The sequence below is a fragment of the Oncorhynchus clarkii genome, chromosome 33, assembly GCF_045791955.1.
Source record: "Oncorhynchus clarkii lewisi isolate Uvic-CL-2024 chromosome 33, UVic_Ocla_1.0, whole genome shotgun sequence".
Taxonomy (NCBI): domain Eukaryota; kingdom Metazoa; phylum Chordata; class Actinopteri; order Salmoniformes; family Salmonidae; genus Oncorhynchus; species Oncorhynchus clarkii.
In genome coordinates, this window is record NC_092179.1 from 18,218,349 (window position 1) to 18,241,706 (window position 23,358).

General features: G+C 42.8%; 1 protein-coding gene across 3 annotated transcripts; it reads left to right on the top strand.

Annotated features, from left to right (window-relative positions):
* Window positions 1-53: 53 nt before the first annotated feature.
* LOC139393311 (insulin-like growth factor 1) lies at window positions 54-22,207 on the top strand. Of its 3 annotated transcripts, none has more exons than XM_071141845.1 (5): window positions 54-354; window positions 1,816-1,975; window positions 14,250-14,512; window positions 16,633-16,668; window positions 18,768-22,207. In XM_071141845.1, exons 1-5 carry the CDS (start codon window positions 307-309, stop codon window positions 18,825-18,827), a joined length of 567 nt encoding a protein of 188 aa, XP_070997946.1. In that variant the 5' UTR covers window positions 54-306; the 3' UTR covers window positions 18,828-22,207. The 3 variants fall into 3 exon arrangements, with proteins under 3 accessions (XP_070997946.1, XP_070997947.1, XP_070997948.1); XM_071141847.1 differs by having other exon boundaries at window positions 82-354; window positions 14,250-14,431; XM_071141846.1 differs by lacking the exon at window positions 16,633-16,668 and having other exon boundaries at window positions 71-354.
* Window positions 22,208-23,358: the final 1,151 nt, after the last annotated feature.

A 23,358-nucleotide genomic window follows, 5' to 3' on the forward strand; every position in this document is an offset into this window, starting at 1 on the left:
ACGTTATTTGAATATGTGCCCAAAATCCTTAATGAATAATTTAGGATGGGGAGAAGGCAAATGCTGCCCCAGCTGTTTCCTGTTGAAAATGTCTGTGTAATGTAGATAGATACATGTGAGGGATTTTCTCTCTAAATCCGTCTCCAGTTCGCTAAATCTCACTTCTCCAAAACGAGCCTGCGCAATGGAACAAAGTCGGAATATTGAGATGTGACATTGCCTGCATCTTATCCACTTTCTCACTGTTTTTAATGACTTCAAACAAGTTCATTTTTGCTGGGCTTTGTCGTGCGGAGACCCGTGGGGATGTCTAGCGGTCATTTCTTCCAGTGGCATTTATGTGATGTCTTCAAGGTAACTTTAAATAATTTCCTTTGACACCAGATTGTTTGTTACCTTACTTACAATTTGTGTTGTTGTTGTTGCAAGCACCAACCTGATTTATTTGCAGTATCAAAGCAAAAATGAATAAAGACCCATGTTTGATTAGAGCAGATTATTTTAGTTCAGGGATCTAATGTACACATCGGTTTTATTATAGACTATTTCAAAATGTCTATCAGAACATGTCAGCAGGTAGATTTGCGTGCATTTTCTGTGAAAGCACGTTTGACTGTTTCCACATAGACATTATATGTAGCCTAGCTATAACATTTACTTTCATTGACTTTACGCAAATAAGGTTATTAGGCATGTCTGCGTGCATGAGTTAACACACTCGCGTGGATGTTTCAATGCGTTTCCAGCATGAGTTTCGACACGTTTGCGCATTGCGCGCCGACCGATTCCGTTTCCATGAATATAAACCACTAATGCTGCTGCATTAGTTACTGAACTTTCAAAGTAATTTCTGCTGACTCCGCATTTGGGTACCACATTGGATTGTAGGAAAACAAACAATAAGGAAGGGTTTAAGGCGTCTAAGAAGGCGCCCTTTGGGCAAGATAACTATGTGGTAGGGGTTGTGATGTATATGAATCCTGTATATATTCTCTTTATTATGTAAATTTGTCCCGATATGCTTCATCTGCTGGGTTTGGCGCGTGAACCGTTTTCCATCTCATGTTTGGATAGGCAAGATCCTTGGCTCTGTGGTTCCTGTCCTGAACGATCGTTTTTGGAGCTGAGGATGAGAGAAAGCAAGGGCATCATTACATTATCTTAAAACTAAGCCTACTTAAAGAAGACTGTTTGGAAACAAACGATTTTAAAGATATCTTATCGCATTGATTGATTTATGCATTCGTTTTATGCATACCTCTCCCTCTCTGTGACTAATTCCTATGCAATTGTTCTTTATTATAACACCCCAAAAGTTTGATTATCGGGTTGTGAAACGTAACTGTCTGATGGCTGCGGGAATATTATCAGTGAAATAGCCTACAGACAAGACAATGATGTGTATGAGCTTCGAACCGGGAAAGCGCCCTCTCCTCAGGAAGCGGCTCGGGCAGTCACCGCTCCATACATCCTAATATGCTTGTAAGAATTAATAAACGTCAAGGACCATACGTGCGTAAATCGTAACCAAAACTCATAGACTGGTATTATTGTAGGCTCTTTTATTATAATGGTGTGATTGTTTTGGACGTCACGGTTCCATAGACACCTGTTCCTTCACTTATTGGGAACCTATTGGAAAACCTAGCTATATATTTCGCAAATCTATAGTAAAAACTGATAATGACGAAGATGCTGAAATCACTGCAACCAAGTCATACTGACACTGGTGAAATACGATATGGGCGGTGAGACTGACGATATTCTCTGCCTGCCATGCCCTACTAACTGTGCCCTTCTCCCCATTGAACGCAGAGTGCGATGTGCTGTGTCTCCTGTACCCACACCCTCTCACTGCTGCTGTGCGTCCTAACCCTGACTTCGGCGGCAACAGGGGCGGGGCCCGAGACCCTGTGTGGGGCGGAGCTGGTGGACACGCTGCAGTTTGTGTGTGGAGAGAGAGGCTTTTATTTCAGTAAGTGCACCTTTTATTTATTCATAAAGGATTGCTGCTGCTCCATTCTCCCAAAGCGCTAATGCGCAACCTCATAAATTAAACAGTATCAGATCTCTCTCATCTGGCCTTCACTTTCTAATAACCATTCCCGCTGTCCTTTTCCGCACTCCTATTAAACATTTCAGCTGTAGACTTATCAGATTTGAAAGAGTTGATGCTTATATGTATATTTTGTCTCTGTCCATGATTGTGATGGACTCCTGACTTAGACTAATGGAATATATAGAATCACATGATGCAATGCCCTTGAAGCAGGAGTGAGGTTCTGGGGGTTGCTGAGAGGTAAATGAAGTGTAGAATGATGTTAAACAGCTATATGTATATTCTGCTCATTCAGATGGCTGCTGGGTCTATGGGGATGGGGTTTTAAGTGGAATTGAGGCTGACTATCTGTAAGAAGGAGGAGGGAGAGACATAAATGTTGCAGTGAACTCTTTTTCCACCAGAAATGGGGAAAGCTACCCAAAGAAAACCATCCGCTAAGAATCCAGGACTTAAATCTCCTATTTTCCATTGGAGGCACAAAGGCCAGAACAAGATGCAATATATGGCAGTGCTGAGCTGTGTCAAGGTGTTGCGTTCTCCCACTCAGCAGTAGCCAGTGTTCTTATGACATGGACCCTGATCCTTCCCTCAGGGGACTACTTCTTCCCATTAGAACCATGGACTCAGAAAGGTTGTGGTTTGGCTCATTAGTGCCATACACTGAATGTGGTGCCTTGAGGGTCCCTAGCTGGCGTTGAGTGAAATCACTGCACATACAAGTGTCAAGTCTCTCTTTACCACCTCTCCAAGGCTAAACCATTATTGTGCACCATCCTTTCGTATCACTGACATTGACATATCAATACAGCTCAGAGATGTCAATCATCTTGAAAGAGGCTCTATGCTCCAACTTAATTCAGACTTGTATTACATCATGGTAGTTTCTCAGTTAACTCACAACCATGTACTGTGGAATGCCACTGAAAGTTCTCTTGAGGTGCTGTTTTTTGTTGTTGTTGACTAGTTGTGACAGAGTTGAGAATGTTTGATTGCGTGATAACAATTCTTCTGTGAACTTGATGAAATATGTAATATGTGTAAAGACTTTTGATGAGGTGTGAGACTGTCTGGGAGATTTGATGATGTGAGACTGTGAAAGGGTTTAAATGGATTTCACATGGCCAATGGAATATAATCTTGAGTTGCCAGAATTTACCACACTGCCATATCTTGTATTTGGAATAGAACTGTATCTTCAACAAGATTATTCTATGATAATTAATTGATGAACCAAACAATGGACATAAACAGCAAATCATTCCAATCATGAACTCACAGACGTCAGATAGACCTTATCTGGCTCTGGGAATTCAATCGGTCAAGGTTTGGAACTAAACTGCATCCATGTGACTATAGACTGTACTGTGCGATCATTGAGCTGCAAAGTGCCCATCCATCAATGCCTTGTTCTCGTGTTAAAAAATGTTCATTGAGTCGAGGACATTTCAGGCACACTCCATCCTTTCTGGAAAGGAACGGTGAGGTATGTACAGCAGGTGGCTCACTGTGTGGACAGTATGTCTCTCTCTCCGGCTGTCAGATGGAACCACATGTATAACAATGAGTCTTTAGGTGAGATATCTGGATAATCCATTTTCGGCTCTGTCGTCTTTTGCACTGGGAAGAGTGACAGCTCCTTGCGGTTGTCAGGTCTGGTCTGCTCCTGAGCTGAACTCCTCTCCTCCAGTCTGCTGCACCATATTGAACTTGGCAGCCACCGTAGTAATGATGTGTCCCCAACGTGTTGCAGTGACACTGGGCTTTCTGCGGGCTGAGACGCTGGGCCAATCCACCTTACCCACCATGTCACTGCTAAAGTAGCTGCACTTGCATTTCAAGACTTCATATTTCATTACCTTGACAGAAATGTGAAATACTACTCGGTGGAAAAATATTTTATTGAAACAAAATGTGGTCTAAAGAATAAAAACTAAATCCACAACCGTAGTCAGTTTTTCCAATTATTAGCCTGACCTAGAAATCCTCAGTTGTCTTAGTAATGCTTTAGCAGGCAAACTCCTCCCGGGTTGAGTGGAGTAGAGTGGATATACAGACATACTGTGAATCTGGTCTTCGTGGGGGCCTTTTGAACAGAATCTGGGTAACCCCAGTTTGCAAATAGGAACACTGGACGACAGGAAAATTGTGAGGAAAATCGGTAGGAACATTCTCTGATCAGTGGGGTACTGTAGATTCTCTGAAAGACATGAATCAACTCTTCCTGAGCTTTTATTGTAGATAACACCCACTTCCTGTAATGTAGTCTGGATGGAGCTGGTTATTCTATTCTGAAGAATTTCCTCTCACAGTCTAAAAGTGAACCCCTACGATGCACCTACACTCCAGAGCTCTAGGATGTGGAAAAAATACAACTGACTAAAAATGAAAAAGGACTTCCATGGCACACCACCTTTCTCTTAGTAACTCCATAAATACAATGTCATGGCATATACCAAGTCTCTAATGTGGATGATGCTGGGAGTATTCGTAAATGTATTAGTGATATACATTTTAATCAGAAGGAACCATGTCAGGGTCAGAGATAAACCTATTCAGCAAAAGGCACAGAGATTCAGCCACACAGGGCAATAGACAAACCAGTCTTGTCCTTTTTGTCTCATAATGCCATGTCATAAGCCACTACCTCAGAGAGAGTTGTACATGAGATACATTTATAGTCGGGATGAAAACAAATTCAGATTGGCACTGTGACATCGCCCTCCCAACAGCATGTAGTTTAAACAGAACGAGGAACAGAGGGGAGTAAATTGCTTTTAAGCAGCCATTGATGAGCCATCCTATCCTTTCTCAGCCTTGTTTGTCTCTCTGTGTCTATTCTATTTGAAGCAGCTGGAGTAGGAGAGTGGAGAACGTGTAAACAGCACATCAGCCTCACTACCCACACAGCTAGGCCTTGTCCCAGAGCAGCAGGGGATTATGGGGGATTACAGGATGATCAGGATGCACCCCTCCCCTCCACCTCCCCACCTCTCTAGTTTTATACACTGGACCTGAACACACACACACTCAGCAGAAGGTACTCAGCACTAAAGAAAGAAAGGTCTCCTGTTTGCACTTTGTGTGCACTTTGTCACTGTGAAAAGGTGTTGTTTTTCCATGGAGTGCTGAAATGAGAATGTTGACCCTCCTCACTGAATAACTACTCTGCATAACAAACATACTTATCATGAAAGCGACAGGATGGGGATGTTAGATTTGAGTTCTGTCAGTTTGGAGTCAAGACACAAAGGCTTGAGTTGAAATAAACCTGTTCTACTGGTGATGTTGGCCAGGCTTGACCATAAAGAACTCGTACAGATATTGCACACATTGTGCCCACATTATTATAGCCTACAGTTTCATCTGAGGCCTCTACTTAGGGCTAAAACCGAAACTTAAACCCTGGTAAATTGTTCCTAGACTGTAACTAGCCAGAGCTAGCCAAGCTTGCTATGTCACATAATTTTGAACTGACTGACCCATCCAGTCTATCCCATCCCACGAGACCCTAACTCACTGAGTTAGGATCCTAAATGCTCTTACAAACTGGCTTTTAATTGCCTAAAAGCAGACATAACCTCAGTTGAAAATGTGAGGGAAATTTAGCTAGGCTATAAACTCTTTGTGGTACCAGTGATAAAGAGGTAGTTTCCAGGTCTATAGCAGCTTTCGTAGACCCCGACAAACCATAAACTCCCTGACACTCCACAGGCAGTGCGCTGCACCGGTTCCAAGAATTCACTGTTTTTTTTAACCACGGAGAGGCTGTAAAACTCAGATCCTTTCTGTGCCCACTCTGGAGGAGAGCCCTGTCTTTACAGCCTTACTCGTTTGAGGAATGTGAGCTATGTGCTGCAGTGTCTCCAGCATAGCTCTATCCAAGCAGCAGGATGGAGCAGTGAGTGGCCTGCCTCTTTGACTTTTGTCTTAGAAGTCGTTCAAATATACTGATAAAAAATAATCGTGTAAAGTGCTGGTCCGAAGGTTTCATGAACTGTATTAAAATTGATTTAAAACTGATTTCCTTATATAAACTGTAATTCAGTAAAATCGTTGAAATTGTTGCATGTTGCGTTTATATTTTTACTTCGGAAAGTGTTAAGACCTCTTGACTTGTTCTACTTATTATTTTTTTTAAATCAACATCAATCTACTCACAATACCCCATAATGACAAAGCAAAAACTGTTTTTTAGAATTGTTTGCAAATTTATTACAAATAAAAAACTGAAATATCCTATTTACATAAGTATTCAGACCCTTTACTCGGTGCTTTGGTGAAGCATCTTTGGCAGCGATTACAGCCTTGAGTCTTCTTGGGTATGACGCTACAAGGTTGGCACGCCTGTATTTGAGGAGTTTCTCCCATTCTTCTCTGCAGATCCTCTCAAGCTCTGTCAGGTTGGATGGGGAGCGATGTTGCACAGCTATTTTCAGGTTTCCAGAGATGTTTGATCGGGCTCAATCTGGGCTCTGGCTGGGCCACTCAAGGACATTCAGAGACTTGTCCTGAAGCCACTCCTGCGTTGTCTTGGCTGTGTGCTTATGGTCGTTGTCCTGTAGGAAGGTGAACCTTCAACCCAGTCTGAGGTCCTGAGCGCTCTGGAGCAGGTTTTAATCAAGGATCTCTGTTTATCTTTCCCTCGATCCTGATTAGTCTCCCAGTCCCTGCTGCTGAAAAACATCCCCACAGCATGATGCTGCCACCACCATGCTTCACCTTAGGCATGGTGCCAGGTTTCCTCCAGATGTGACTCTTGGCATTCAGGCCAAAGAGTTCAATCTTGGTTTTATCAGACCAGAGAATCTTATTTCTCATCGTCTGAGAGTCCTTTAGGTGTCTTTTGGCAAACTCCAAGCGGGCTGTTTGTTATGTGCCTTTTACTGAGGAGTTGCTTGCATCTGGCCACTCAACCATGAAGGCCTGATTGGTGGAGTGCTGCAGAGATGGTTGTCCTTCTGGAAGGTTCTCCCATCTCTCAGCGAAACTCTTGAGGTGGTTACAAACTTCTTCCATTTAAGAATGATGGTGATCAATGTGTTCTTGGGGACCTTCAATGCTGCAGAAATATTTTGGTACCATTCCCTAAATCTGTGCCTCAACACAATCCTGTCTCAGAGCTCTACGAACAATACCTTCGACCCCATGACTTGTTTTTTTGCTCTGATATGCACTGTCAACTGTGAGACCTTATATAGACAGGTGTGTGCCTTTCCAAATCATGTCCAATCAATTGAATTTACCACAGATGGACTCCAATCAAGTTGTAGAAACATCTCAAGGATGATAAATGGAAACAGGATGTACCTGAGCTCAATTTTGAGTTTCATAGCAAAGGATCTGTATTCTTATGTAATACGTTTCAAAAAAACTATTTTCAAATCAAAATGTGTTTGTCACATGCGCCGAATACAACAACCTTACAGTGAAATGCTTCCTTAGAAGCCCGAACCAACAGTGCAATTTTTAATTACAAAAATAGGTATTATGTAAACAATAGATAAGTAAAGAAATCAAATGTAAAAAAAACATTAAAATGACAGTGAAAACAACAGTAGCAAGACTATATACAGGTACAGAGTCAATGTGCGGGGGCACAGGTTAGTCAGGCTAATTGAGATAATATGTACATGTAGGTATAGTGAAAGTGACTACGCATAGATGATAAACAGAGAGTAGCAGCAGCGTAAAGGAGGGGGTTGGTGGGTGGGGGGTGGCGAGACACTGCAAATAATCCGGGTAGCCAATGTGTGGGGGCACAGGTTAGTCGGTCTAATTGAGGTAATATGTACATGAATGTATAGTTAAAGGGACTATGCATAGATGATAAACAGAGAGTAGCAGCAGCATAAAAAGTTGTGGGGGGGGAGTGGCAGGACACAATGCAAATAGTCCATTTCATTACCTGTTCAGGAGTCTTATGGCTTGGGCGTAGAAGCTGTTGAGAAGCCTTTTGGTCCTAGACTTGGCACTCCGGTACCGCTTGCCATGCGGTAGCAGAGAGAACAGACTATGACTAGGGTGGCTGGGTCTTTGACAATTTTTAGGGCCTTCCTCTGACACCGTCTGGTGTAGAGATCCTGGATGGCAGGCAGCTTAGCCTCAGTGATGTACTGGGCCGTACGCACTACCCTCTGTAGTGCCTTGCGGTCGGAGGCCGAGCAGATGCCATACCAGGCAGTGATGCAACCAGTCAGACAGGATGCTCTCGATGTTGCAGCTGTAGAAACTTTTGAGGATCTGAGGACCCATGACAAATCTTTTCAGTCTCCTGAGGGGGAATAGGTTTTGTCGTGCCCTCTTCACAACTGTCTTGGTGTGTTTGGACCAATCTAGTTTGTTGGTGATGTGGATACCAAGGAACTTGAAGCTCTCAACCTGTTACACTACAGCCTTGTCGATGAGAATGGGGACGTGCTCGGTCCTCCTTTTCCTGTAGTCCACAATCATCTCCTTGGTCTTGATTACGTTGAGGGATAGGTTGTTATTCTGGCACCACCTGGCCAGGGCTCTGACCTCTACCCTATTGGCTGTCTTGTCGTTGTCGGTGATCAGGCCTACCACTGTTGTGTCGTCCACAAACTTAATGATGGTGTTGGAGTCATGGCTGGCCATGCAGTTATGGGTGAACAGGGAGTACAGGAGGGGGCTGAGCAGGCACCCCTGAGTGGCTCCAGTGTTGAGGATCAGAGTGGCAGATGTGTTGCTACCTACCCTCACCACCTGGGGGCGGCCCGTCAGGAAGTCCAGGATCCAGTTGCAGAGGGAGGTGTTTAGTCCCAGGATCCTTAGCTTAGTGATGAGCTTTGAGGGCACTATAGTGTTGAACGCTGAGCTGTAGTCAATGAATTGCATTCTCACATAGGTGTTCCTTTTGTCCAGGTGTGAAAGGACAGTGTGGAGTGCAATAGAGATGGCATCATCTGTGGATCTGTTTGAGAGGTATGCAAATTGGAGTGGGTCTAGGGTTTCTGGGATAATGGTGTTAATGTGGGCCAATACCAGCCTTTCAAAGCACTTCATGGCTATGGACATGAGTGCTATGGGTCTGTAGTCATTTAGGCAGGTTACCTTAGTGCTATTGGGCACAGGGACTATGGTGGTCTGCTTGAAGCATCTTGGTATTACAGACTCAATTAGGGACATGTTTAAAATGTCAGTGAAGACACCTGCCAGTTGGTCAGCACATGCCCGGAGCACACGTCCTGTTAATCCGTCAGGCCCAGCGGCCATGTGAATGTTGACCTGTTTAAAGGTCTTACTCATGTCGGTCCTATAGTTTAGCATCTGCTTCATCTGACCACTTTTTTTATAGGCCGAGCCATTGTTGCTTCCTGCTTTCATTTTAGCTTGTAAGCAGGAATCAGGAGGATTTAATTAAGGTCGCTTTGTCATTATGGGGTATTGTGTGTAAATTGATGAGGATTTTTATTAATTTAATCCATTTTAGAATAAGGCTGTAACGTAACAAAATGTGGATAAGGGGAAGGGGTCTGAATACTTCACGAATGCACTGCACATGACAAATAAAATATAATAGTAACTTGAGCATGATCATGAGCACAATAGTGGTAGTTAAAAGTATGGCTTATATTTGTACCCATGCTTCTCTGCTGTTATGGCACTACTGCCAAAAGGTCAATGCTGCTTGACCAAAAGGTCACTCTAGCTTGTGTGCTGCTCAGTCAGGTTGACCTAAACAGGCTGCCTTGCTCTTCAGCTAAGACATTGTCGACTGACCTGACAAAGATCGCAGTGGGATCAAAACATTGTCTTGTGTGCATCTTAATAAACCACTGGGGAGCATTACAGAGTTGTAGACATTCCTTCTTTCAAGTCATGATGGAGCCTCTCTCTATGCAGCCAAACAGTTGTTATGCAGCACTTAGATCTCAGTTGAATCTATTCACCCTCATTCACCCTACAAAAAGGGGGAAAATGGGCCCCCCTTCTATCCAATAGATGTGTGCAACAACACACAACACCAAAACAAAACTTCACCCTAATCTGTAGTGGGTGTCTGTCTACGACAGTGACACAAACAGAAGATGTGTAGCCTACCACTAATCTGCCATGCCTTGAATGGCTGCAACCAAACTCCAAAACAAAAGCCTTTACCAATCACCACGGATCCCCCTTCTCAAACAGCCTGTTTCTCACACCATCCACCGGGCTGGATGTCCACACCATACGGCAGGCAGGAGAAGGTGGTTTGTCTGAGTTTGTTTACAACAACAGCACACCAACTCTTTGTTCCCGGCGAATTACAGTCAGTGATCCCTTGAAACGTGGCACTTAAAACCTTCCAAAACCTATTCCACCTGATTACTGATGATTTCTGCTTTTTAAAACCAGCTGATTCTTCTTCATGTTAAAATCTGCATCCGGATGATTTCTCTCCTCTCCAGCTGATGGTTCAGAAGGTTACAGGTTATATTGAGAATAATAGTGGATGTTCATTTTGGAGGCCTTTATTGGGAGGGATTGGAAAACAGGACCAGCACAATCAACTCCTGGCTCACAATACAACCTGTCTGCTTGAATAATCACAAACTCGGCCTCGCAAGAAGGTTTCCCTCGTCATGAAAATTCGGCAACAATGGTTAAGTGACAATTTATCATGGTTTATTCTGGCTTAATTACAACATGCCATTCAGTAAACATTACATTAAAGATGCACTCCGCGATCTTAAGCACAACAAATTGCATGAATTGGATTTGTAACATATCAAACAAAATGGATGACATAGTAAAACATTTTTTGAAATGTATTGTCACATACACTGGATAGGTTCAGTCAAATGTATTGTCACATACACTGGATAGGTTCAGTCAAATGTATTGTCACATACACTGGATAGGTTCAGTGAAATGTATTGTCACATACACTGGATAGGTTCAGTGAAATGTATTGTCACATACACTGGATAGGTTCAGTCAAATGTATTGTCACATACACTGGATAGGTTCAGTGAAATGTATTGTCACATACACTGGATAGGTTCAGTCAAATGTATTGTCACATACACTGGATAGGTTCAGTCAAATGTATTGTCACATACACTGGATAGGTTCGGTGAAATGTACTGTCACATACACTGGATAGGTTCGGTGAAATGTATTGTCACATACACTGGATAGGTTCAGTGAAATGTGTTGTTTTACAGGGTTAGCCATGGCATGGCGCACCTGGAGCAAATTAGGTTTAAGTGCCTTGCTCAAGGGCACAGATAGATTTTTTACCTTGTCAACTCAGGTATTCAAACCAGCGACCTTTCGGTTACTGGTCAAAATACTGTAGCCGATAGGCTACCTGCCGCCCTACACAATTGAATGACGTAGTGCACAAAAAACAGGGACCCATTTTTGGCTCGTGAGCGCCACTTTCAAAACTACTGGCTGAAATTATACAAAAGTCAGAGAGTACATCTTTAAGTGGGCCCAGCTGAGGACACAAAGAGGGATGAAGTTATGAAAATCCCCAAATAGTCTTCAAACAATGAGACCTGCTACCTTTCATTCTCTAGGTGAAAACTGGTGTATTGCACGTACAGTTCTCATTGTAAGGAGGCTATAACATGGCCATGGCCACCTGGACATAGACCTTGGGTGAGAACTATCTCTTTCTCCTTGCCTGCGGAATCAGCTATTCTTGCTGTCCACTGCAGCACCTTCAACCTTTTAGTCAGTATAGAACCCTCTCCCCTTCAACCTTTTAGCCAGTATAGAACCCTCTCACCTTCAACCTTTAAGCCAGTATAGAACCCTCTCACCTTCAACCTTTAAGCCAGTATAGAACCATCTCACCTTCAACCTTTTAGCCAGTATAGAATCCTGTCCCCTTCAACCTTTTAGCCAGTATAGAACCCACTCATCTTCAACCTTTAAGCCAGTATAGAACCCTCTCACCTTCAACCTTTTAGTCAGTATAGAACCCTCTCACCCTCAACCTTTTAGCCAGTATAGAACCCTCTCACCTTCAATATGTTAGCCAGTATAGAACCCTCTCACCTTCAACCTTTTAGCCAGTATAGAACCCTCTCACCTTCAACCTTTTAGCCAGTATAGAATCCTCTCACCTTCAACCTTTTAGTCAGTATAGAACCCTCTCCCCTTCAACCTTTTAGCCAGTATAGAATCCTCTCACCTTCAACCTTTTAGCCAGTATAGAACCCTCTCACCTTCAACTATCCATGAACACACACTGTATTTCATCATCTGACTTGAGATCAGTGTTCTCTCACACACAGTACAACTACCTCCATAATCTTTCTTCACACTGTACCCAGGGTCCTGACTGAGAACTGTGGAGAGATGCATCTGTTTCTGAATTGGAGCTCCTCTCTGTCCAAAACAACATTGTCAAGATAAGGAAGGCATAGAGCAGAAGTTAATGCACTTTGTCAGCACTGGCAGGCTCCCAGGCCAAGAGCTATTAACTCTGAAAGGGAAAGGCATTTCCTCCTTGTAAATGCCATATTACATTATTATTATTTCATTTGGTAACAGGGAAAAGCCTATCAAGGCTATATTGCCTGAGGTGAGCGGGGAATTGTAAATGGAGAGTGGGATATTTTTTTAACGGCCACTGAAAGAAAGTGGGTTTGGAGAGAGGGAGTCGAAAGCTGTTGGCATTCAGGTGTCAAAGCAACTCCTAACTTCCTCCTCCCTTCCACTCACATCACTGTAGAAGGTGACTTGGGTTCTCAGAGAAGTGCTCAGATTCCGATTCATACTGAAGAGCACCAGACCTCCAAGTGAGCCTCTCTGGCTTTGCACCACAGGAGGCTGGTGAGGGTTAAACGACTAATAATAATGGCTGGAATGGAGTGAATGGACTGATATCGAACACATGGAAACCATGTGTGTGATGTGTTTGAAACCATTTCATTTATTCTCTTCCTGCCATTGACCCCCCCCCCCCCCCCCACACACAATTTAGGTGCCACCAACTGCCTATCTTTTGCACGTATGGGAACTATGAGTCTAGTCGTGTCTCAGGAAAGCCATATAGTTGTTTGGGAACAACAGCATGGCTGCATTGTACCAGCATCCACAGTATCCAGAGTTCAACTGGCTCTGATATTGTCAGCAATAAAGGGCTGCTGGGTTGCCAGGTGAAAATGTGAAAATGTGAATGAAACGACCAACCAGGCTGCCAGAGGGTGTGACTTAGGCCTGGGCCTGCTTTCTCTGCAGGCTGATGGGCCCCGAGGGGTTGAGGTTTGGCCTAATGGGTCTAAAACGTCAGAACGTGATATTCTCAATGTTACGGTGACCGTGACCTTTTTTACTGCCTCACGGCTGCCAAAAAGAGTCCGCACAGTGCAATGCGATACCCTGTACATTTTGCAGTGAAGAAATCAATGTCATTAACGCTGTCCATATATCAGAATAATCAAGTCCACAACCTGGCCGTTAGCACTCAGCTATTACAGGGCCCAGGTCCTGGCGCACAGCCACAAATGATTACAGCTTTTTGGATTCATTCAGCTCACAGATATAAGACCTTCCAGGACATCTGCACTAAAGAAGTTGGTCCATATCCAAGACTGTAATGGGTTATGTTGTATATGATTCCATTGGCTCTTTTAAAGCACCTGTGGTTGACGTAACACACCCGTGACACAACACTTAACATGCCTATGACCTCTACTTTTACCTCAACGTTTAACTTCGACCTATAACATGAAGACAAACATACATGGAAGTCCAAAATGTCATAAACGTCAAGCTCTCTTCAGTTCTCTTTTTTATTTACTTACAGAACAAACTGGAACGACAGCTATCCTTGCTCTTTACATGCTCTCTGCATGCTCTTTACATGCTCTCTGCATGCTCTTTGCATAATTTTTGCATGCTCTCTACATGCTCTCTGCATGCTCTTTACATGCTCTCTGCATGCTCTCTACATGCTCTTTACATGCTCTCTACATGCTCTTTACATGCTCTCTGCATGCTCTCTACATGCTCTCTGCATGCTCTCTACATGCTCTCTACATGCTCTTTACATGCTCTCTACATGCTCTTTACATGCTCTCTGCATGCTCTCTACATGCTCTTTACATGCTCTCTACATGCTCTCTGCATGCTCTTTACATGCTCTTTACATGCTCTCTGCATGCTCTTTACATGCTCTTTATGTCTTCACATGTAGTAACACAAATTCTTCTTTCTGTCTCTCCAGGTAAACCAACGGGGTATGGCCCCAGTTCACGGCGGTCACATAACCGTGGTATTGTGGACGAGTGCTGCTTCCAGAGTTGCGAGCTACGGCGGCTCGAAATGTACTGTGCCCCTGTCAAGTCTGGCAAGGCAGCTCGCTCTGTGCGCGCACAGCGCCACACAGACATGCCAAGAACACCTAAGGTTAGTACTGCAGTGCAAAGCGTGGACAGAGGCACAGAGCGTAGGACAGCACAGCACCCAGACAAGACAAAACCCAAGAAGGTGAGCACAGCACCAAACAGATATACATTATAAGAGCATACACAGTTGACATCAGTGAAACAGAACGGACATAGATATGGAACATTGTAGTGGGTCCTTCAGTATATTTGATTGTTAGATCATACGGTGCATTCAGAAAGTATTCAGACAACTTTACTTTTTCCACATTTTGTTACGTTACAGCCTTATTATAAAATTCATTAAATTGTTTTTTTCCCTCATTAATCTACACGCAATACTCCAAAATTAAATATGAAACGAAGAATATCACATTTAAGTATTCAGACCCTTTACTCAGTACTTTGTCGAAGCACCTTTGGCGGCGAATACAGCCACGAGTCTTCTTGAGTATGAAGCTACAAGGTTGGCACACCTGTATTTGGGGAGTTTCTCCCATTCTTCTCTGCAGATCCTCTCAATCTCTGTCAGGTTGGATGGGGAGCGTTGCTGCACAGTTATTTTCAGGTCTCTTCAGAAATGTTCGATTGGGTTCAAGTCTGGGCTCTGGCTGGGCCACTCAAAGACATTCAGAGACTTGTCCCGAAGCCACTCCTGTGTTGTATTGGCTGTGTGCTTAGGGTCGTTGTCCTGTTGGAAGATGAACCTTCACCCCAGTCTGAAGTCCTGAGCGCTCTGTAGTAAGTTTTCATCAAGGATCTCTCTGTACTTTGTTCCGTTCATCTTTGCCTCAATCCTGTCTAGTCTCCCAGTCCATGCCGCTGAAAAAAATCCCCACAGCATGATGCTGCCACCACCATGCTCCACCATAGGGTTGGTGCCAGATTTCCTCCAGATGTGACGCTTGGCATTCAGGCCAAAGAGTTCAATCTTAGTTTCATCAAACCAATCATGTATCTCATGATCTGAGAGTATTTAGGTACCTTTTGGCAAACTCCAAGATGGCTGTCATGTGCCTTTTACTGAGGAGTGGCCTCCATCTGGCCACTATACCATAAAGGCCTGATTGTTGGAGTGCTGCAGAAATAGTTGTCCTTCTGGAAGGTTCTCCCATCTCCACAGAGGAACTCTAGAGCTCTGTCAGAGTGACCATCATGTTCTTGATCACCTCCCTGACCAAGGCCCTTCTCCCCCTATTGCTTAGTTTGGCCGGGCGGTCAGCTCTAACAAGAGTTTTGCTGGTTCCAAACTTCTTCCATTTAAGAATGATGGAGGCCACTGTGTTCTTATTTAAATTATTTTATTTAACTAGGCAAGTCAGTTAAGAACAAATACTTATTTTACACTGACGGCCTACCCTGGCCAAACCCTCCCCTAACCCAGATGACGCTGGGTCAATTGTGCGTTGCCCGATGGGACTCTCGATCACGGTCAATTGTGAAGCAGCGTGGGACCGAACCAGGGTCTGTAGTGACGCCTCTAGCACTGAGATGCAGTGCCTTAGACCGCTGTGCCACTCAGGAGCATTGAAGGTTCTTGAGGAGCTTCAATGCTGCAGACATTTTTTGGTACCCTTCCCCAGATCTGTGCCTCAACACAACCCTGTCTCGGAGCTCTATGGACAATACCTTTGACCTCATGGCTTAGTTTTTGCTCTGACATGCACTGTAAACTTTGGGACCTTGTATAGGCAGGTGTTTGCCTTTCGAAATCATGTCCAAATCAATTCAATTTACCACAGGTGGACTCCAATCAAGTTGTAGAAACATCTCAAGGATAGTCAATGGAAACAGGATGCATCTGAGCTCAATTTCGAGTCTCATAGCAAAGGGTCTGAATAGGTATTTCTGTTTTTAATTTTGGATAAATTTGCAAACATTTCTAAAAGGCTGTCTTTGCTTTGTCATTAAGGGGTATTGTGTGTAGATTGCCGAGGACATTTTTTAATTTAATACATTTTAAAATAAGATTGTAACGTAACAAAATTTGGAAAAAGTCAAGGTGTCTGAATAATTTCCGAAGACACTGTGTGTCAGGCTTTTTCCAGAGCATGCACTCCAAGTTAAGACGTTAAGGCTAAGGCTTGATGATGAGGACAGAAAACACCAATAACTGACTTTTACACCTTAGAGAGTGGCTAACTATTCCATTGTGGACAATAAACTACCACAGTGGAAAGCAAATGTGTCATATCTGAACGGTTTTATTATTTTTCCTGACAGAAACCTTTATCTGGGAATAGTCACACATCTTGCAAGGTAGGCTGTTTGTCCTTCACTACTGCAGTGGTACTTTCCTACTATAACTACACAGAACAAAAATATAAACCCAACATGCAACAATTTCCTTCTCACATCTCCTTCTCATAGAGTTGTTCAAGCTGTTGATAGTGGCCTGTGGAATGTTGTCCCACTCCTCTTCAATGGCTGTGCGATGTTGCTGGATATTGGCGTGAACTGGAAAATGCTGTGGTACACGTCAATCCAGAGCATCCCAAACATGCTCAATGGGTGACATGTCTTGTGAGTATGCAGGCCATGGAAGAACTGGGACATTTTCAGCTTCCAGGAATTGTGTAGATCCTTGTGTCATGGGGCCATAGATTTTCATGCTGAAACATGAGGTCATGGCGGCAGACGAATGGCACAACAATGGGCCTCAGGATCTTGTCATGGTATCTCTATGCAAATTGCCATCAATAAAAGGGAATTGTGTCCGTAGCTTATGCCTGCCCATACCATAACTTTACCGCCACCATGGGGCACTCTGTTCACAACTTTGACATCAGCGCAAACCGCCCACCCACACATCACCATACACACTGTCTGCCATCTGCCCAGTACAGTTGAAACCGGGATTTATCTGTGAAGAGCGCACTTCTCCAGCCAATGGCCATCGAAGGTGATCATTTGACCACTGAGGTCGGTTACGATGCCAAACTGCAGCCAGGTCAAGACCCTGGTGAGGACGAAGAGCACGCAGATGAGCTTCCCTGAGATGATTTCTGACAGTTGTGCAGAAATTCTTTGGTTGTGCAAACCAACAGTTTCATCAGCTGACCGGGTGGCCACAGGTGAAGAAGCCAGATATGGGTGTCCTGGGCTGGCGTGGTTATACGTGGTCTGCGGTTGTGAGGCAGGTTGGACATACTGCCAAATTCTCTAAAGCAAAAGAATTTGAGAAATTAACATTCAACTCTCTGGCAACAGCTCTGGTGAATATTCCTGCAGTCAGCATGCCAATTGCACGCTGCCTCAAAACTTGAGACATCTGTAGCATTGTGTTGTGTGACAAAACTGCACATTTTAGAGTTGCCTTTTATTGTCCCCAGCACAAGGTGTACCTGTGTAATGATCATGCTGTTTAATCAGCGTCTTGATATGCCACACCTGTCAGGTGGATGGATTATCTTGGCAAAGGAGAAATTATCACTGACAGGGAAGACCAAATGTGAGAGAAATAAGCTTTTTGTGCATATGGAAAATGTCTGGGATCTTTTATTTCAGCTCATGACCAACACTTTACATGTTACGTTTATATTTTTGTTCAGTGTAGAATATAGCATGCCATGATTAGTGCCATGACTACCATCATATGTGATGCATACTTGTCATTGTTATACGTAGCTGTTCATACCTTCGTTTAGTAGATACAAAATCAATGACTCCTTGGCCAGGTTACAGCTGAATACAGTCAGTCAGTGAGAGGGAAGGAAATACAAGCACAGAATTTAATTAGTAGTCAAGCCCAGTCCAACCAAAGTAGTCAACCCAACCAGAAGAAATGTTTCTTTCCTCTCCCTTAGTTTCCCAATTCCACCTGTGTGTCCATGTCGTCCTTTTAAGCTTGGACTTGGTGCATTTTACAACTCTTCTCTTAAAAAAGAAAGCCATTAGCGAAGGGGCAGAAGACTAAGTGGTTTTTGTGGTAGACCCATGGGCACTCTCTCTCCCAGACAGATTCTACTTTCATACTGTACATTTTGTGCTGAAACCCTGGTCCTCAGATTGCAACAGATTTGTGGCATGCTAGTTACAGAGGGTAACGGCATGCGTGTAATCACATTGATTTATTCATGTGCAGAGGGACAGTGTGTTGAATGTCAGTGCCACTCTGGTGGCTTGTGGTTTAAATATGACCTATCAGCTCTGGTAGGGAGGATACTCGATACTGTACTGTTTGTGGCTCTTTCACTATAGCAAAAGGTTATGAAACCATCATCCATTAATTGTACAGCTGTGTTGTTCTAGACACAGGCACTGGGTTTTGACCCAAAGCTGTTTTTTTCCCCACTCTCCTAATCCACTTATCTAATGTTTCTCCTCCTAAAAATCTGTTCCCCCTCCATCCTTTTCAGGAGGTACATCAGAAGAACTCAAGTCGAGGAAACACAGGGGGAAGGAACTACCGAATGTAGAAGAAGATAGAAGCTAACGGACAGGCAGACAGGGACGAGAGAAGGGTGGGCCCATACCTGGTGCCTCTGTGGAATGGTTCACTGTAAAACAACAAAAGGTGGATTATGGTACTAAGCTAATGGTAATAAGCTTTGTGTGTAATGTCTCTAGCTGAGAGTTGAAGTGCTGGGGTTATATGAGAGGTATTTTTATTATTTTATACACTGCACCATTTCATATTGGAAGGAATTATATTCCATGTCAAACCAATGTAACAGACTAGTTTAGCTGCTTACACATCAAAGAGCATCTTCTTCTTATACCTCCACGTGTGAGCTGAGCTATAGTGTCCCTGGTGGCCTCTGATAGGCTCAGTGTTACATACAGCCAATAGGAGGGCAGCCAGCAGACATGTTTTACCTGTCTGTCTATGGGAGCCAATGGTTCATCCTCTTTACCTGAACTCTGAAAGAGTTTAAGCTTTACACTGAGAGGTTGGGCCATGCAAAGCAGTCGGGCTAATGGATAAGTCACCCACCCATTCTCATCTAACATCCACTGCTTGGAAAATATATTAGAAGTTCAAGAGAATTTTATTTCAGTTTCAGTCAGTTCTGGCCAAAATATAATTTCCCAGTTGTCACGTGTTTCATTAAGGCTATTTATTTACTATTCACTGCTTCAACAGACAATAAGCGTATTACATGCAACCATAACATAAGAACCAGGCTTTGAGGAAACAATATGACCAGAGACCTATTCTGATGATACAATCTTCTTGTACTGCTAAGCCATTCTAGTGAAACTGACAGTAATATTATATCCTGTACTGTAAACAGTAAGTACTGAGGAGATTCAATTTATATTTAATTTGTAAAGACTCACAGTAGATTCTCTGGGTCTAATATCTGGTCTGATTAAAAATGGATTCTAATGCAGAGGACAGGACAGAGGGACGCTAAAAATAGCCAGCTACAGGAAGACGATTAATGATTGATTTCACTTGGCCTGCATTCTTTTATTTTGTTAGCTTAGGGAGGGACCTTTGCTTCTTCTGTATGAACATGGACTGCATGGATGTTTCATCACAAAAGGCTATAAAATGAACTGCAACACATATAGTTCACTCAAGTGAATGATATGCAACTCAAATACTGTTAGAAACACAGAAACTAACACCTACAAACAGGACTACAGTTTAAAAATGTTGTGCACACACACACACACAGTCCGTTTTGTAGCTCAGTCACTCAGAGCTCTGCTACTGTGAGCAAGGTTCACACACTGGTTCCATCAGACCATGTTCTGAGAATTCCTGTGTTTGCGTCAGGATTACAGAGAGTAATGGCTATTTGCACAATCTGGATGCCTGACAGTCAATGTACCATTTCAACAACCTGACAACCCATCACATCTCTTCCTCCTCTGTCAGTGTATAATCAACCAATACTCCCATTTATGTTATCCTATGCATTCTTCTACTATCATTGTACATGATGGTATCATATAGCAAAACCGTATTAAGAAAATCCTATCCACTGTATAATGGTGCTATTTTGTAGTTTGTTACTTGCAACGGTGGGCTAAAACAGGAAGAGAAAGAGAGATGGCAAAGCTTATCGTTGGAGGTCGTCCCTTTTGCACAGCCTTGTGGCCACCATTTTATTAATAGTGTTTTTATTTGTAAGCAATTTTAATAAGGTAGTAGTATAAGCGAGCAAATGTCTTTGTGTGAAATCTGTGAATGCATGGAAAAAAAGTATCATGTTGTGGATCCCAAGAAGGCAAAACGCTATTTTTTCTACTGTTTTTAAATTATTGTTACTCAATATAGATCCCTATGCCAAATAACTTGACAAAAAGCACTGTGAACTGTGATCCTTCAATAATATTAAGGTGTTAAAAGTCATAGTGTACTTTTGTTTGTCCTGAACGAAATGTTATGTGAACGCACCATGATCAGAAAGCCAAGGCATTGACGCTTACGGATATGTATGATTGAGGTTGAACGATTTGTTTTGTAAAACCATGCCCATGTGTTAAAGAGCTTAAGTGACACAGCGAATCAGATCTGGTTCTCAGCTCCCCACAAAGTAAGACATGTTTTATTTATTACAACCTTTTACAATTTTGGGCTGTTGATGCATTCGGACATCAATAAAAATGGGATAGAAATGATCAAAAGAAGTATTAAAATGACGGTCTGACCTAAAGTATTAATGTGGTACTTATATCCTTACATCTATCAGCAACCCACAGCTGTAATCATCAACACATACAATGCGATGAAGTGGTTAAGATTAGGACTCCATCTTGTCCGTTCACATATGGCAACGGACGATATTGTCAGGTGAATTGAAAGCCAGGTTGACCTCTATGGCTGCATACCATTTGACCCTCTGTGAGATGCATGTATGTGGTTTTAAAACAAGCTTGTTGAGTTCCTATTATCAGCACGATTGTCCTTCAGTACCATATCACCAGACTGATACCAAAGATCTCAGCTAAATTAAGACACAATCTAATTCAACTTGCATTGTCAGATTTTTATTTAATGAAAGACAGCATAGGTAAACTGACAACTGTCAATCATAAGCTATCACATTTGATCGATGTCTCCATCCATCTGATCAGCTGTTCAGCTATGCTAATGCCGCTTGAGTAATACAAGTGTAGGTTTCATTCATCCCCTGAGGCATACGCTGGTCAGACTGACCCCAGTTCAGTTCTACACTCTTAGGCTTCGGCTGTCCATAGGAGAACCCTTTTGGGTTACAGGTTGAACCCTTTTGGGTTCCAGGTAGAACCCTCAGTGGAAAGGGTTTTTCGTAGAACCAAAAGGGTTCTACCTGGAACCAAAAAGGGTTCTTCATCGGGTTCTCCTATGGAGACAGCCGAAGAACTCTTTTAGGTTCTAGATAGCACCTTTTTTTCTAAGAGTGTAGTTCTCCCTGAAACAAACCTGAAGATGGAAGTTTACCATGTGGGACTTTGTGGGACTGTCAATATGCAGGCATAAAGGATAATAATGGTGGCCTCTTGAGGGGCAGCAACAGAGTAAAGCTATGAGCATGATAGAATCTAGATATTTAATCCAGTTATCTGACTCCCAAAACACTATTTTGACTGATTCTTTGTCACCATTTATCTCAGCAGTTACAATGTCACAAACATGAATGAAAACTGTATTTTGAATTACATATAGGAAAACCATATCAAGCGCTCTGGAATAGGAAAACATTTGAATTGATTGCCATGGGATTCCAAAGCTCACCATCATCTAAGAAACTGTTTAATTACAGTGCTGTTATTTCTGGTGCTCGATTGCCTTCTGTAGAAAATGTTTAAATACTGACAGATTGTTCACCATTCCTGCTGAATAAACCACTTGTCAACATTATGACAACGTCTGGGCACTTATTTCATACCATTTGTCATGCTCATGTCAGAATGTTCTGCAGGCACTTTTGAGAAACCTTTGAATATCATCCATTAATAAAATAACAAAGATGTTTTTACCACTTTTGCTTGGCAACCAAACATAAGAAGGAAAACAAACAGCCAGGTGAACAGTTTTCTTTCTTATATCAGTATTTGGAGTGTAATTGATCACCATGTCCCTCTCGCTTGATGCAAGGGAAAACCAACCAATGAACGTCAAGTATGAATTTCCAATGGATGTAATGAAACAGAGAGGTCCAGGAGACATTCTACAGCAATGCATCTTATTAACACACAATTCTGCCTACTTTGTAATTATAGCACAGTAAGCTATCCACAGCAAGGTCAGACCTGTAAAATAAACCTTGGTGTCACTGACATAGACATTAGTGTTGCATTGTAACAAAGCTCACTTTTGTCTCTCTGAGCATATGCAAAAACTATACAAATCAATTATGTCCTTCGGCTGTATATCAACACATGATTCAGATTGGAGATCATTTCACCATCAGTCTGAAACTGAATACACTCTGGATGACAAAGTGATACTTCCTAAAAGATGGCATGTTCCGCCAAGGCAAACAGAGTCGGTGTGGGTTCACTGAGGGGAGAGCTGCGCCTGCGTGTTCAGCTTTTTAGAGGACGGACGGCTCTGCAGTGACAGGACAAAGCTTTCATTCGCTGTCAGCACTTTTTTATGAATATATAACCAAACATTTAAGTCATTTTCACAGATAAATTGGCCTTCTGGCTTCCATTCAGCAGACATAACAGTTTCAAGTGTGGAGCAGGGAGTTGGCAAGCGTCTGGCCCGGCAATCCTGGATGGTATTTCATCCAAGCCTCTCAATGACTAATACAAGATCAATTATTAGGCCCGAATAGACAAATTGCAGTTTGCAAGCTTGCAGGATTTAGAGTTCAAATAAATCTCCAAGAAACTTCAATGCTGTATTCTGTAAAAAAAAAAAAAAGATTAAAAAAAGTAGAATCTATTTAACATCTGCGGTCTAATTCCTGATTTGTAATTCTGTAATATCATAACTAATTGTGAATTTCTCCATTGCACCTCTGCTACACCAGCAGAAAGATTCTGGAAGGAGCAGTCTCA